The 15,493-nt window shown below is 39.7% G+C and overlaps 1 protein-coding gene and 1 long non-coding RNA gene across 6 annotated transcripts in view; both read left to right on the top strand.

The window, feature by feature from the left end:
• The window catches only part of LOC105450054, a 67,359-nt gene extending 53,821 nt beyond the window's left edge, over positions 1-13,538 (top strand). For 3 of the 5 annotated variants that reach the window (XM_011689658.1, XM_011689657.1, XM_011689659.1), the window contains 11 exons: positions 5,755-5,842; positions 5,999-6,268; positions 9,231-9,497; positions 9,598-9,936; positions 10,002-10,121; positions 10,198-10,373; positions 10,822-11,110; positions 11,223-11,304; positions 11,395-11,539; positions 11,611-11,800; positions 11,884-13,538. In XM_011689658.1, coding sequence (XP_011687960.1) covers positions 5,755-5,842; positions 5,999-6,268; positions 9,231-9,497; positions 9,598-9,936; positions 10,002-10,121; positions 10,198-10,373; positions 10,822-11,110; positions 11,223-11,304; positions 11,395-11,539; positions 11,611-11,800; positions 11,884-12,035 — 2,118 coding nt within the window. In that variant the 3' untranslated portion in view covers positions 12,036-13,538. Of the gene's footprint in view, positions 1-5,754; positions 5,843-5,998; positions 6,269-8,724; positions 8,947-9,230; positions 9,498-9,597; positions 9,937-10,001; positions 10,122-10,197; positions 10,374-10,821; positions 11,111-11,222; positions 11,305-11,394; positions 11,540-11,610; positions 11,801-11,883 lie in introns of those variants that run through there. The other 2 variants (XM_011689660.1, XM_011689661.1) reach the window with 2 other exon arrangements.
• A 1,158-nt stretch (positions 13,539-14,696) lies between these two features.
• On the top strand, positions 14,697-15,283 carry LOC105450047. Its single transcript, XR_974420.1, has 2 exons — positions 14,697-14,980; positions 15,049-15,283. It is a non-coding gene; the product is annotated as an uncharacterized LOC105450047 (long non-coding RNA).
• Positions 15,284-15,493: the final 210 nt, after the last annotated feature.

Genomic DNA, 15,493 nt, shown 5'->3' with positions numbered 1-15,493 from the left:
CGAGGAAACCCGAAAACTTTTGTCAAGGACCCGCTTGTTAATACGCTCAAGAATATACAAGATTCTTTGAAAACAGCAATTTATCTTGTTAACGTTTCTGCAATGCTTACAAGAGGCGAGCTTCGCCAATCGTTCGCTTTACGCACGATAGAACCTCGAATAATCTCCGCGGAAAATGAAGACGAAGATGAAGATGCGAGTTGAAAGGCCGTTTATGAGCTTCGTATGATTACTGCTTCCCTGATATGAAACCTTAAAGTACAGCCGTAGATTTCTGTGTACGCGTCTATCTTCGGTCTTCGCTTGAATGTTTCTTCCCATCGTTAAATGTCAGAGTTTTCCATGATAACGTGGCTTCTAGCGGAATACACGTCTGCAAAAGTTTCGCCTCTATCCTCTTAAGTATCAACAGGATGTGATCTCTTCATAGCTTCAAGAGCCAACCGCCTTCGTAAGATAACATTTCCCACTTCTCTTACTTAGCGTGCCTCGCTGTTGCGCGTAAACTTGACGCGAGACACGACCGTGTCTCTTAATTTTTCGCACAATTCACAAAAGAACGAGAGGAAGCCGTCCTCAGTATAAGCGTTATTTCAGACCACTGATTTATAGAACTCGTTACAGCGACGATACATCATTTTAATATTCGCCGTTGTGGGGGACAAGTCTCGCCGCGTCGGAATAGTACATTTACGGCATCTACCTCGGATAATATCCCGGATGGATGGAGATGAGAACTCGAAAGGTCGGCCTTCTCTCTCGCCTCCTTGATTATTATTCCCGCGCTGTGATAGCGCGAAGAGGGAAAGGGCTCCTACGCCGCGCAGGTCGTTGCACCAGGACGAAGTCTTCCGCCGCGGGGGAGCATAGCAGCGTAATCATATTTTTCTTTTTTTTTACTTCGCTTGTTCCGTCTTCGGTTCGTCTGTCTTCGCCCGTCTTCTGCATGGTACACCGACGACGATCTAGCTGCTAATTACTTGGAGGATTTATCGAGATCGCTTGGTGTGCATTCCAATGTACGATCCGTTGGTTCGATCGATCGATCGATCGATCGGCCGATCCCAAGTTATCATTCGCCTTGATCGCTGAAAGGCAATGGATCCTCGGGTTCCTGCGCCCATCACGCTTCTCACGGACTCGTCGCGGTCGCGGCGAGTCCCACGCTATCTAGAATTGCAGAGGCACACACAACGTGACATACTTTTTTATATCTAAAATCAACGTGCCTTTTGATCAATTATAAAGAATTCGTTTCAGAAATTTCTCGTGCCATTATATTGTGGTGTAAATTTACCGACTCTTTTCTCACGGAAGAAAGAGGCGAATTCCACGTCAATTTCACGGTCCATACGACGGATAAAATATCGGAAAAGAAATTGAGCATCCGCGAAAATCTTTCTGAAGATCCCAGCTGCTCTCAACGAGAAACTTACTTAAGCGCGATTTACGTGCCTTCATTGTTTATGAATCCGTCTTTTCACGCTGGTTTTCGCCTCACTTCTTCTTTCCTATCATTCTTCTGCTTCCTTCCTCCTATTCTCGCGTTCCTGCGAACTCATTATTTATGAATCCACACTGGTGCTACGTCGTGGGGATACCTACGTAGTTCATCGAGTTCATCGCGGTAACCCGGTGTTGCGCGCAAATATTTAACGACTCGTGAGCTGCAGATACATGTGACAAAAGGAATCAATTCCCAGAAAACCAAGTTTTCTTTCAGTCAATTTATTTTCGATTCTAATCTCCCATATTTCTCTACTTTGAAATAAAATAACATACGGATAATTTAAAGATATATATATATATATATATATATATATATAATTTATATATTTATACATTTATATAATTGTCCAAGAGTTTTCTAATTACTCACAAACGCCGTGTATCGCATTACCTCGTGCATCGCTATTTACTCGGGCGAGCTTCACATTTCTCGTGTGCCATGCGCTCACACGAAAGTCTGCTTTTCGCTTTCATGTAAATTCCAGTCGTAAGCAGACTGATTCATCACGAAAGCGGATGTAGTATCGTGACGGGAAGCGCTTCGCGCCGAGAGGGTGTGAAGCGACCCTAGACGAAGGAATGATTCCTCTCCTCGGAACGCCGAGGAACGTTGGCGCTCGCCCTATCGCAGCATCATTCGGGAGAGAAAGAGCGAGGTATACATAAGACGAGCCGACGGTATATACGTGAGAGTGCAACGTGTGCGATATATGTGCTCTTAGCAGAAATAACAATCCTGCCTTTCCGTAAAACTTTTCCCCTTTCCCTTTCGCCGACGTCGGGGATGCAGCAGCGAGTAAACAATTTTCTCCACCGTCTAATCAGTTCCACCTAGGTAACCACGTAGGTCGGAACTGGCGAATGTTGACGGAACGTCGATTCACATTCAGTTGATGCCTTAATCGAGATAATAGTACTTCATTCACAATGTTTTTTTTTTACCGAGCAATTATTATCAAGCTTCGTACACGCACTTATGAGAAATTATTCTGCGAAATACTAGACATTTAACCGCCGACGTGTTTTCTTCTGTTGCGATTCTCCACAAATATAGGAAATAATAGAAAGAGCAAGCCGGCGCGCCGCCATCGTCTCTAGTATTCTGAGAGATTCCTTGGTGAAGCCATTAATTCGAAAGGCATTGACGTTGCATGGGACATAAATCTGCATGTTTCAGTAGCCGAAGGCTGTGTTCAAGCGCGTCTTCCTGGCGCATAACACAACGATTACGATCCTACTTCTAGGCAGTTTATCTTACGTTGCAAATCGTCTACGACGTTCTCTAAGAAATCTCCAAGAAGTTTTTTTATAAGAAAACGGACGTTATATACAATGTAAATTGTTTTATTATTTTTCTGAAAGCAGTAAAATAAAGTTAAATAAAATAGTAGGATGGTTTAGTGCATTTTCCTGCAGTTCACGGTAATGCATCTCTTTAATGTACGCAGAACGGATTTGCAAGAATCATAAACGACCCTATAAACGCCCGATCCGTTCTCGAAAAGACAGCTTAACTCGTGACGCCGTAATTGAATCTTCATGGACTCTCGAGAGCCTGTCATAATTATGTAGTACAAGACCTCCACGACGTTACATTATCCAAGGATGGCGATCGTGACTCGGTAATTAACTGTCTACGAGGATTTCTGGATTCTGATAAACGTTACGGGCATACATCTAACCGTAATAATCATTAATATAAAATTACTTAATTGTTTGTCATGCGATTAAACATTATGTATGTTGAAAAATGTTCAGTGATATTTTTTTCACTCGACTTCTCGTTTAATCTGTAAATGTGCCGTTTTACGACATCGAAAGCAAACAATACACGATCGTCAAACCTATAAAAATCCCATTTTTCCTCTTCGCTAATCGCTGGACTGTTCTAACAATCTCTTATAATTGATACTTAATCATGTATCCATATATCATAATGATTATCATCGGCGGTATCGTGGCGGGAAGTAATCAAATCCTTTGCTATTGGGGAACGCATTTCTGAAAAAAGGCGACTCGTCAAGTACGGTAGGCGTGCGGTTCGCACGGGCGCATCGACGATTACCGGAAGTGTCGATCTCGCGTGGCGAACGCGCCTTGGGCGCCTGCGGAACATCACCAGCATGCGAACTCGTCGACCAGGTCTCGCGCGAGACGGGACCGGTTGTGACGTAAAGGTCAGGGGCATCGTGCGTACGCGGAATAATTTTTTCCCGCGCCTACGACGGCCGGAGACACGATGTGCACCGTGAGATCGTTAAGGTCGTTGGTGCTACCACATTGCATATCTTAATCGCCGCTCGATATAAATCGACGCGAATTGGAGCACGAGAATATGTCGTAATTGTAGCTAGAGATAACGAGGAGTTCGTTTATCCTTGCCTAAGCCGCTCGATTTCGAGCTTGCGAACTTCAAAGCGAGATGTGTAACTGAAACAGTGCTAATTTCACTAAATTTTGAAATTTTTTATGCCCTTTATGCGCGGATATAAAGGTTAGGTATCGCGAAATCCCGGAAATCCGAGTTTCTCAGGTAACTCGTGACCTCGCGGAAGACGAAGAAGAAATCCGCGCTTCTTCCGCGCGCGCGCGCACGCATTTCTTTCACCTCGGTAGTCGCATTAATCTTCGTAACAGTGCATCAACCTGCCTACCGAGCGCGCCTAAGCGCATTCCTCATTGTTAGCGCGCGACTTTGCCACGACGTGCATCTCGTGGGTGCGGGATCGCGAAGAGAGGCTACGGGGCCGCAGATGGGAGAGGGGAGGATGAACCTTTGGCCTCGGTGCAGGCCACGATGTGGCTCTCCTTCCCCCTGGCGATCTCCAATGGAGCTCTATTATACTCGGTGACCTCGAACTCCACGAAACTACGTGGCTGATCTCGAGCCCGTTCGGGTATGATGTTCACATCTGCATTCTTGTTATCGCATTATCGTAATGTAGGCTGGCAAATCAGACGTGCATGCGAACGGGAAGAAAGTTGGTCAGCATAGCTGACTCTTGTTGTGAAATCGGGTGAGCTACAGTTGCGCGAAGATTTACGTAATAATGGCATTGCTCAGAGTCTTAGAGCATCCGCGAAGAGTATATTCAGTGCCAAAGAGACAAAAGAGGTCCATGGAATTTTATTGTCTTGTAGAAGCATATTATTAGGACAACTTTATTAGACAGGTAGATGAATGAATATCGATATGTAGAACATTTTACGATTTGCAGACATTAGATTCTTATTTATTACTAACATTGCGCGCACATTGTATATAGAGAAATTAAGGGCGATAACGAAAATGCGGTCGTGTCTCAGAAATTACCTGCATTAGCGTGACATGTCCGCCACGGGCGAAGGAAAGATTGATTGTGAGGTAACGGAAAGACGCACGTTCTATTTTCGATGCTCACGCATGTCGGTCGAATTATTTCTTGTGCGCGGCGCTGTTATTACCGCGAGATAAATTATTCGAGATACCAAAGAGAGAGCGTAAACGTAAAGCCGATCTCAGGAGGCCAGGGGATGGAACTTGTCCCGGCAAGGATCGAGACGCATGACATTGACGAGTACGGAGAGAAGGGCGTCTCCCGCATAACCAGATGCGGGAAAGGTACGGAAAGAAAAACGGGAGAAAACTAGGAAGCGGTCTTGTGAAACACAAGCAAAACGTAGTCCTGTGCGGTGAGCGAGAAGTTGCAGCATTCGCACGCTCCTAACTAGCGCGCGAACAGATTACAAGAATACAACTCGGCAGAATGGCGAACACGATGCGATTTTCTTCGACTGTATCTCGGCGGAATTGTCTTTTCGAGCTTTTGATGAGTTGCTAAACTCTCGTTCAGCAAACGGCAATCACGTCTCTTAGCAGACTCTCCACGCGTGATGAGGCGTGTAACCAGGGTGATTAACTCTAACCTTTCATTCTCGGAATCTCCGTCTGATCAAGAATTATGCCGGATTAACGTGTATTCGATCACTTGGAAGCGTAATTTGCCGGATTAGCGTGCGAGCGACCGTTTGCATTAGTATTCAGGTATTTGCTTCGTTGGAGAAGCAATGCTACGCGTATTCTTTGTAGTGCGTTTACTATATACATTCGTGTTTTTTTTTTATTTAAATTATTATTTAACGTACGTATGTGGGGCAAAAATTATTCCTCGTGTTAGCACCGCGCCAACTCGAGGAACAATACTCGGTCAGGCTGTGATTCTAATTGCGGCTTCTGTAACTCAAGTTTCCTCATTCTCATTGCAGATGGGCTCGTTTGCGATCGGAACGGTAGCAGCCACGGCCGCGAGCCTGATATTCATGGCGCTGTTGGCGAGCGGCAACGCTGCGTTGGGTAAGTTTTTTCTAAAATTAGTCGAGGCTTTCGTCATTACATTCTGATGGGAATTTGCGTTGAATAGAATTCTATAAGAATCTTCCAATTGCTCATGTAATGGAAGTAACTACTGGGGATGCAGTCTGTAGAGGCAAAATTGCTTCCACGTTTCAGCCAGAACGGCGTTCGAGAAGCTCACCGACTACGATTACCGCGGCACTACCTATTACAGCGTGAGGAATCTGTCGTTGTACGAGTGCCAAGGATGGTGCAGGGAGGAGACGGAATGTCAGGCCGCCGCGTTCTCGTTCGTCGTGAATCCCTTGGCGCCGATGCAGGACACCCTCTGCCAGCTGCAGAACGAAACGGCCGCCACGAATCCGGCCGCGCAGCCCCAAAGGGCCGCCAATATGTACTACATGACGAAATTGCAGATAAGATCCGGTGAGAATTGGTGCATCCATCAAGCATTAACACTTGCATTCACTTTTGACACCTACATTCGTTTCGCGTCTGATACTTGAACGTTCCTTAGATAAAAAAAAACACATTGCTTTTGTTAATACTCGTTAATGTCAACCCAGTACCTAAGAAGCGGCGGATGAAAGCGTAGTAGACGGAAAAAGAAAAATAGCAAATAAAAAAATAATAATTTACGCAAGACTGAAATTTTTACGATGGGAAAGACCGTTACGATATTTATGTGCGCGGCAAAATAATACGAAGAATAGACCGTGAAATACGATAATCTGAGTTTTAAACTCAAAGCGGGCGGATATGCCGGCATATCGCAGCATAGCCGCTCTCACAAAGCGAATGCTAGCTAATGGCATTTCGTCGAATAGAAAAAAGGGTCACCCGAACAAACAATACAACTGTCAAGTGCGGCTAGCGAAAAGAACTTAGCGATTCGATTTGCTTCGAAGTAGGTACAATAAACGTCACGTATCTTCACAATTAAGATACATTTAACAATAAGTCGGACATCTAATGCAGGAAATATTATTATATTATTTATAATATATTAAACGATAATCAAGCAAATATTTTATTACTTAATCCATGATAATTAAAAATTATGTATATATTAATATTGTAGATAATTTTTAATTATCTATAATAAGAGAAAATATATAACGTAATATATTATCGATATATACTGATAAAAATGACCAAGGAACTTATGTTGGAAATAATATTTTAAAATTAATTTTACTTTAAACAATTATATTACAGTAATTATTATAGTAATTATTACAGCAAACGTTGTAGTATCAGGTTTAAATGAAATATTAGCACTTTTCAATTTTTTTTCTTTAAGGAAATGTACAAGACACTTCTCACAGGTGACCAGGTAGTCAGTTCTTTGTCCATTTTTCGACCCTTCGTATTCATGCAAAATAGATTTTGCATGAATATTTTTCGGTAGGTTTTCTCATCATAGAATCGAACCGTTTGTAACAAGTAATGTGCTGGTTCTGTGGAACTGTGCCGGATACATTTAAACAGAATAGCTGTCACGAGTTCAGCTACCTGCAGGACCACAAAAGTTCTTCAAAATTCCTGAAATTTCAAAGAAACTCTAATATTAGTTTAAGCCTGTTCAATGTCTTTAGATGTGTACCGCACAGTTAGTTATTTACAGAAACGTTTTATCAAGTTGGACCACTAACCGAAGGAGTTTTAAAGAATCTCTCTGTTTCTGCGAAATTCATGATAAGTTTCATATATGAACATATGCGTCGATATGAAATTTAATCGCATTGAACGTTCAATGATATCCGAAGGGAATATATTTCCAGTTATTTCTTCTGAAAAAAGCTGCTCTACTGTACATATACGCAGACACTGGCCTTCGAGAAGCTTATTTATTTTAGTTAATTTATTGGAGTACATTTTTTCATTTTTCTATAAATTAGTTGCATATTTTTAATGATTAAGCATCTTCATGAAATTCTTTTATACTTTAAACATTGGCAATGCCGGATTTTATTCAGGATTTTGACACGCGAGGATAACCCAAGCGGGAATTTCCGGAGGAAAATTTCTTGCGCTTCAAGAAATTGCGTGTTGTCTATTTAACGAGTAGGGCGATTTTCTTGGCGAGTTGTTCCGCGTCGTGAGGCACTTAGTTGTTCGTCATAAAACCGCTTGCTACTTACTTCGAGTTACGAACAAGACGAACGAAAATTTCGAGAAAGAACGGGCTTTGTTTCGCTGATCGTTACAAATCAGCTTGTTGTGCAAATCACAAATTGTGCAAAAGAATTTTACGTAAGCTTTACTTTTCTTCAGTTTTCGTGGAAAGAAGAAACTTCATTCACTAGTTGAATTCGCCCTTGTGCTTTATCCCCGATCGTAAAATATATGACAAAGAACCCCGCACAATTCTTGAGAAGACAGAATGGAATCGGGTGAATTTGAAATATTTAAAACGTGTTTCCAAAAATATTAGTATTTTTCCAATGGGAGCACGTTTTAGGAACGAAGGATTTCCCTTTTCACGGGACGTTTATTTATACATACATAAGAAATAATAATTAAATAGCTAGCATTTGTGAACTTTGACCGTTTGTAGAAAATGAATTTATTTACAGAGAATGTGGCGATGTTCGTTTTTGATCAATATTAATTATAAAATTGCAAAATCAATTTTATTATTTTCAATAAAAATGATGCGAGGTGTTTTAAAATTAAATATAGTAAATATTTAATGATTAATGCAATAATCGTCGCCTGATTAGCCTGACGAAGCTTCGTTCAGGACGATTTGTCAACGGCCGTGGCCAGAAATTTACACGACTGGCGGTGATTCATCCGTGAAGTAGTCACGCGTCGCAGCGGTTCGTTGGCATCGCTTCCGCCATCGGCGGTAACTCTAGCGCCGGTTTTGAGGGCGGAACAAAAGAAATTGGAACGCCGAACGGGCTCGGCCGAAATACATTCCCAGGCCCTTGTGCCAAAGAGCGTAGTTACGTGCGTCATCGTCGACATCAGATCGTGATGCCAAGTCACATGCTAGCATCTTATGATTTTTCAGTGCAGAATCTTCAACGGTGGCTTGACAATTCCCGCCTTTTATTACGCATGCTAAGCATTTCATCGTTTCAAAGAAGAAAACAGTTAGTTAAAGAGTAAATTATTAATAGTGTCTTTATATAGTTAATGATTTAATCTTTTATCTGATTATTTTTAATATTGTAACCTCGAATGTAAACTATAAATTTATTTGAATTAAGACTATAATTTTCCTGGTTTTCATCCGAAGATTTAGTTTTTTCTTTAATTTTTAAGGACGAAATTTAAAAAAATCGGTAGGTTAAATATGCCTAATATCATACATGATGCAAAAGAGAAGTAAAATTATTTCTATAGATATATATTATATATATATATATTATTTTAGAGAACGTTTGTTTGCGACCTTGGGCCTTCGAGCGCATCCCGAACAAGATGATTCGCGGATTGGACAACGCATTAATTTACACATCCACAAAGGAAGCTTGTCTCGCGGCTTGCTTAAACGAGCATCGCTTCACCTGTCGTTCCGTGGAGTATAATTACGTGACGCTCCAGTGTCATCTGAGCGATTCAGATCGTCGAACGACGGGTCAATACGTTCAATTCGTAGAGGCGCAAGGAGTAGATTACTTCGAAAATTTATGTTTAAAAGGTAAACGGTCGTGAAGAAAATGTTGGAAAAATAATTCTAGATAATCTCGAAGAAAACAGAAAAATAAATAAAAACTGTCTATTTACTCGGGCGCTGACAGGAAAGGAGGCCTGTAAGGCTCAAAGGATCTTCCAAATGCCCCGAATCGGCGTGGCGGACGATAAGGTTGCACAATACGCGGGCCTGCACTATTACACCGATAAGGAGATGCAAGTCCAAAGCGAGTCCGCTTGCCGATTAGCCTGCGAAATCGAGAACGAGTTTCTTTGCAGATCCTTCCTTTACCGTGGCGCACCTCAAGGGTCAGCTTACAATTGTCAGCTTTTCCATTTGGATCACTGGACTCTCCCGGACGGACCTTCGACATATCTTAACGCGGAGAGACCTTTGATCGATAATGGAGAACGAGTTGGCACCTACTTTGAGAATTTCTGTGAAAGTAAGGGATGTCTTAAAAAGAGTTGAAAAGTGTATGCACGATATATAACATGTATGTTATTTCAGAGGGTACCGGCCCAATATCAGACCCGTTGCCGGTTGTTTTCGAGACCACGGAAGATTCTACGATAAACAATCTCACTCGAAACGACATTAATTGTGACAAGACCGGAACTTGCTACGATGGTACGGAATTAATATCTTCTCTAATAACGGAATATCTTATATAAAAATGTAAATATCTTAATGATTAAAATTCCAGTGTCGGTCGACTGCAAAGATACTCGTATTGCCGTCCAAGTTCGTACAAATAAGCCTTTCAATGGGCGTATTTACGCTCTCGGACGATCTGAGACGTGTAATATTGATGTTATTAATAGCGATCTCTTCAGGCTCGATCTGACGATGAGCGGACAAGATTGTAACACTCAGAGCGTGGTAAGTATCATATGAAATGATGATAGTAATATTGAAAAATATTGTAAGTGCATTTTTTACCATTTTTTTAGTTACAGTTATTTTTTCAGATTTTTGATTTATATTTTTCTAAGTTCTTGTACGTGATAAAGATTACAGATTTGCAATTACAATATTTTTTATTGTTTTCGAAATATGCCTGTTTAGAAGTAATTAAATTAAGCAATTAGCACTCTCGAAATGCAAACACTTTATCATATGTCCAATATTCTTATATCCTCGATCTATTACGTTTTTTTTTATCGTTGACTAACACTGCACAATTGTATATCATGCAATACACAACTTCAAAAAATCTTTTATCACATCTATTTATCTTTTATAAAGTCGATAAAGAATTTACAATGACGCACATCCCTCTTTCCTTGAGTGCATAATCTCTGTTTGTACTTTCTTTTCATCATGGCAGCGTGACGGTTTTCAGACTGGAATATATTCGAACACGGTTGTACTGCAACATCATTCCGTGGTAATGACAAAGGCCGACAAAATCTACAAAGTTAAATGTACATACGACATGTCCTCGAAGAATATTACATTCGGCATGATGCCGATCAGGGATCCGGAAATGATAAGTATCACTAGCGCACCGGAAGCACCTCCACCGAGGATTCGCATCCTCGACAGCCGATCGCGAGAAGTTGAAACTGTACGCATTGGTGACAAATTGACGTTTAGAATCGAAATCCCGGAAGACAGTAAGTTTACACTTTCAACAAATTCATTATTTAAAAAAAAAACATCAATTATCTCAACAACGATACGATTGATTCATGACAATTCACAAGAATTAATATTGATATTTTGCAGCTCCTTACGGCATTTTCGCTCGCAGTTGCGTAGCTATGGCAAAGGATTCGAAAAGCACATTTCAAATTATCGATGACGAAGGGTAGGTCGACTGTATTCTGTTTAACGTTTCCCGATTATGCTGGGCAAAAAAATAAAAAGCTAACAAAATTTTAAACATTTAAATTTTCAGATGTCCCGTCGATCCTTCCATCTTCCCCAGTTTCACTCCCGATAATAACGCTTTGCAGTCTGTATACGAGGCCTTTAGGTTCACCGAATCTTACGGCGTGATTTTCCAGTGTAACGTGAAGTACTGTCTAGGACCTTGCGACCCGGTAATTAATTACTTCTTCTCGTTTCTCTTATTATAGAAAAAGAAAGTGTTCAACAATCTCTTTCATTTCAGGCCGTTTGCGAGTGGGGACGTGAATCCGTGGAATCGTGGGGCAAGAGACGCAGAAGAAGTATTGCGAACTCGACAGAGGAGAAAACCGAAGACATGACTCTGTCTCAAGAGATCTTGGTGCTTGACTTTGGCGATGAGAAGCAGTCCGATTTTCTGAAGAGTGATGCCAGCATAGACTTCAACGAAGCAGGTAAAATCGCGAAAGAAGCCTCACCTCTAAGCCCTGAGGAAAATGTGACTCGCTACAAACTGAACGCGACATTTTATTTCCAGATAAAACAGTGACCATCGTAGAGCCATGTCCAACGAAAACCTCAGTGCTGGCGCTCGGGGTAACGTGCGCTCTTCTGGTGCTCATTTATATCTCCACGATCTTCTGTTACTATATGAAGAAGTGGCTGACACCTCGCAAAATGATGCCTTAAAAAATGCAAAGGATTCGTTCGCGGAGCGCATTTGCAAAAGTAAATGGAAAAAAAAAACGATGGGAGAGTGCGAGAGTTCACACATACATTCACACGCACATACACGCATACTCATGTCGTAAGTTATCAAAGGATTCATACTTCGCCCTTTCATACCTTATTGTATGTTCATTTTCATTATATCTACAATGGATAAAGCGCACGCATAAGAAGATGGAAGATAAAAGATCACTATCCGAAAGAGGTAATCATATTATCGTAACGCGTATCGAAACTGCCCTTAATGCATTTAATATTCTATGCAACATCATTGATAATGATTATAGAAATCGATTATATGATGTCCGAGTGAATACTGATATTATCAGTAACACTGATGCTCATTAGTATAGACCGACATTTTTAAAGAATTATTTAAAGCTATCAATAATAGAACGCGCGAAAATAAGTCTGCATAAATATTAAAAATTACTTTGACTGACGCGATGAAGATTATACGAATTTCTTGTACTATACATATATTGAAATGCAAACACCTACGCGAGCTCGGGACTTTCGAACGAAGAGGATGACTCGACTCTTCTAAGCTGAAGTAATATTTAGCAAGGCTTACACAGCTCACGAATATCATAACTTTTACGAAGGTGGCCGTATTTTAAGACGGTCACAGATTATATAAGAAAATGCATAAATTGTAACAGTGCAATATTACATTTTCGTTTAATTCTAAATATATTAGATGACTGCCAGGCTTTAATATACATATTCACTTCGTGTGGACGTGTGTATTTAACAAACTACTTATTTTTGGCCACCAAAATGTGCCGAAATATTGTTGAGATAGCAATCGCGACTGGATTTTGCTGACGCGATTTATCTTTGACGTATGAGGAAAGCACAATGCTACATCAGCGACTGTGATTGAAATTTGAATGATGGTTTGCGCATGTCGGACTTTGAAGGTGTTTGTCGAAAAGTTGGCGACCGACTCTTTCCGCACACATACATACAGACACACGTATACGTACACATACGACATACTTCGCGGAGCTCACTCGCGACTAAGACCACCTTGAAAATGCAATCAGTAGACTTTATTTAAGAGAATATTCTTAGAAACAGCTAACTGTGTCCTCTAGTGGCTACTTCTGATCGGGGTGCAAGGAGAACAGGAGCGAGCGACGAATTTATTTTTCGTCTTGCTCAAAGTAAAATTTTCGGCATTGTCCGAACGATTGACGCAGTCCCGGGTTTTAGTTAACGGAGATCGATTTGTAACCCGCATCAAGACTAGCGGTATTTAAAGGTTCACGCTTCACTAACGTCTTTAATGATACAAGTAGCGTTAAGATAGTGATTAAGCATAGACGAAAGAAGGGAAAAAAAATAACCGAGAAAATATTTTCTTGGATTTAGCGGATTCTTGAAGCTGTTCGTACTTTTTACTAAAAAATTCCTTTCGATGAAACTTTAGTTTTTGAAAAAAAAAAAAAAAAAAAAAAATTACGATAAACTTTATTCACGCGTGCACAAATTTTATTTTCCAGTACAAACGTCAATATTATAACGATTAATTAGTGTTAGCTGAATCGAAGGAAATGTCTGAAAGTATGAACCTCTTACGAGAAGCCGCTGAAGCTCTTTCAAGACTTACAAGCGAGAGTACCTCTACTCGTGAAACTCGTACTGATACTGGAACTGATGAGAGAAGAGAAGCACTCGATCATTCGGTTACTGAAGTGTAGATAGTCTTCTGCGTGTTTCCGAAGCTCGAGGGCCATCGAAATTTTAGCTGTGCGTGTTCAGAGTGTTAAAACAAAAAATACTCGAGGTACAATGTACTATCGGCGGGATAAGTGGCTGAATAATTCTATAAGGACAATGATATTTTCTCCCAGTTTATCTCAACTCCACTCAATTAATTAATTCGCTGAATATCTTGCTAAATACTCTTTTCGTTTCTTCAAATACTGCCATGAATGAATGTGAGTACGCAAGTATCTATTTTGAAAATAGAATCTTTATTTGTTTTTAAAATAGATATGTAAATAAATACTTCAATATATTGTATTTTGTTAATTTATGGCGTAAATGTTGAGACGGGAGAAAAACACATTAACATTTGTAACAGCATAAAAATATTTGGTTCCAAAATATTCTTTCTGTAAGAATAAATTTTGCAATTATTTTATTTCCATTAATTATTAAGTAATTTAAAAACACATATTCATTTGAAATATAATACATTTCAATTTGGTATTAGGGACGGATTTTTTCCACTCTACAGATATTATATAATTCATAAACAGCACAAATTGAGTGGAGTAAATTAAGACTTCCGGTTAAGGTGCTTGCTCTAGAAGGGTCACAAAAAATTTTTTAATCGAAAGGACGAGGGAAGATTAAGAAAAGTAGCTTCATTAATAATTGAATTATATGAAAATTTTCTTAAACTTACAGGATATTTTAACGAGATGATAGAGAAACGAATTGAAGTAAGTTCTTATTAGAATTTAAATTCTTATCAGATTTATATTGTGTTAAACAATGTTTATTTATTTGAAGAAACACTTACGTGACTCCTTATGGTATACAAAACAATTTACAAAATGTATATATATTTATATATATATATATAGATATATATATGATATACATATATATATTATTAAGTCGGACTGTGCAGTAGACATTCAGAAATGAACACACATACGCATCTCAATACGCATCAATCTCACATATATTTGTACCCTATTTATATACGCGAATGTTTCAATAATTAAACTCAGATCAGTTTTGACAGAATCTTTTTTTTTTCTTTTGTTACCATTTATTTACAGCTGCTTGTCAGAAATGGTATAGTGCCTGCAGGATTACCAAATTGATTTTTGGCGAATAAAAAATAAAATAAGATTCGTTTCCCTGTAAAAGAATCAGTAAGAATCGTAAGTAAAAATGTTATTTACGAAAACTTTGAAGCTACAGAAAATATGTCAAGGATCGTTTGTTTCAGAAATTAACCCGTTAAATTAAGGTAGATCCGATTGTCGATCGGATAACTGGTATTTTACAACTTCTCCTATGTAAATAAATCATCGCGCGGCCTGGCCGTGCGCCAACAAACCGTCACGTCGAACTAGTGACTAATCGATCTGAAAATAGAAACATATATATCGATGGTGCACATGTATGGTACGTTCATTTTTGCGATGAATAATTATAGACTGATATCATTTGACATGCTTAAAGATAGAGCAATTGCATTTGTTTAAATAACACCTAAAAAAAAACGCAAATCCCTATAAATAATTTTTCAAACCCCGATAACGTTTGCCTTCCATATAATGCAGATTTCATGCAAACGCAAAAAAAAAGATTTATATACTTTTATAAGTTAACATTTATTTTTTTATGAATATTTTGTTATGAAGAAATTCTTTTTATTCACGCTGTTCGGG

The sequence above is a fragment of the Wasmannia auropunctata genome, unplaced genomic scaffold, assembly GCF_000956235.1.
Source record: "Wasmannia auropunctata unplaced genomic scaffold, wasmannia.A_1.0 LD336069.1, whole genome shotgun sequence".
In the NCBI taxonomy this organism is placed as follows: Eukaryota; Metazoa; Arthropoda; class Insecta; order Hymenoptera; family Formicidae; genus Wasmannia; species Wasmannia auropunctata.
This window is presented reverse-complemented; position numbering and strand designations above follow the sequence as displayed.